This window comes from Octopus bimaculoides, unplaced genomic scaffold (assembly GCF_001194135.2).
Source record: "Octopus bimaculoides isolate UCB-OBI-ISO-001 unplaced genomic scaffold, ASM119413v2 Scaffold_140821, whole genome shotgun sequence".
Classification (NCBI taxonomy): Eukaryota; Metazoa; Mollusca; class Cephalopoda; order Octopoda; family Octopodidae; genus Octopus; species Octopus bimaculoides.
Window position 1 is genome coordinate 1639 of NW_026365057.1, and position 1182 is coordinate 2820.

General features: G+C 44.4%; 1 protein-coding gene across 1 annotated transcript; it reads left to right on the forward strand.

The window, feature by feature from the left end:
- Positions 1 to 376: 376 nt before the first annotated feature.
- On the forward strand, positions 377 to 1155 carry LOC106880949 (tigger transposable element-derived protein 1-like; the record flags this gene model as incomplete). The annotated part of the gene is made up of 2 exons (XM_014931132.1): positions 377 to 500; positions 629 to 1155. Coding segments are annotated over exons 1-2 (651 nt in total), but the record flags the coding sequence as incomplete, so codon positions are not given.
- Positions 1156 to 1182: the final 27 nt, after the last annotated feature.

Consider the following 1182-nt stretch of genomic DNA (forward strand, 5'->3'; position numbering starts at 1 on the left):
TATATATATATATATATATATATATATGTATGTATGTATGTATGTATGTATGTGTGTATGTATGTATTTGCGTATATACACTCAAACCTCGCAGTACGAGTGCACCATTGTACGAGTAATTTGCATTACGAGCCCAGGCTCCTGCGTACCTATGTCTTGAAGTACGAGCGGAAATCCGCATTACGAGAGCGTTTCATACAAGCAACCGCTAGCCGGCGCTGAGCTCGCGCACGCTCTTCCAACAGCTGCGCTCTCCGCTCGTTCAGTTCATTTGTTTATTTCGTTGTGACAGCATCCCCGTAGCGTTTTCCCTAGTGTTTTCGTTTAGTTTTGTGCATTTTTTGCTACTATTTTATAATAATTAGTTGTGTTAGCCATGGGTCCTAAGAAGGTTAGTGCAAAGGATAGTGCTGAGAAGAAGAAGAAAAAGCTGATAGCGATAGAACTGAAGAAGGAAATCATTGATAAATATGAGAGTGGAGTGCGTGTAGTGGACATAAGTACGTCAATACGACCAAAGCACGTCAACGATCTGCATCATCCTGGAGAAAAGGGACGTGATCAGGGCTGTTACAACAACAAAGGGCGTCTCCAGGCTCTCTAAGTAATGCACATCTATCTACGAAAGGATGGAAAATTGCTTCTCTTGTGAATCAACGAGAAGCAACTCGCAGGGGGATACGTTTACGGAGACAATCATCTGCGAGAGCGTTGTATGGGGATCTCCTAAAGCAGAACCCCGGAACATCGACGGAAGAGACATCAGTAGACGCATTTAAGACCAATAGCGGCTGGTTTGATAATTTCAAGAAGTGGACCGGCGTTCATAGCATTGTCTGGTATAGAGAAGCAGCGAGTTCTGATACGAAGGCAGCTGAAGATTTCATGCGTGAATTCTGTCAGCTCATCGCAGCCGAGGGGTACATCGCACAACAGGTATTCAACTGTGATGAAGCTGGCCATTTTTGGAAAAAAATTCCCAGAAGAACTTATATAACTGCAGAGGAGAAGAAACTGCCAGGCCACAAGCCTATGAAAGATAGGCTAACTCTCGCCAATGCGAGTGAAGACTTGAAGCATAAGTCGCTCTTTGTCTACCATTCCGAAAACACACAAGCGTTCAAGTCGCACAAAATCCTGAAGGAGAAGCCGCAGGTCATGTGGAGGACAAGCGTTAAAGCC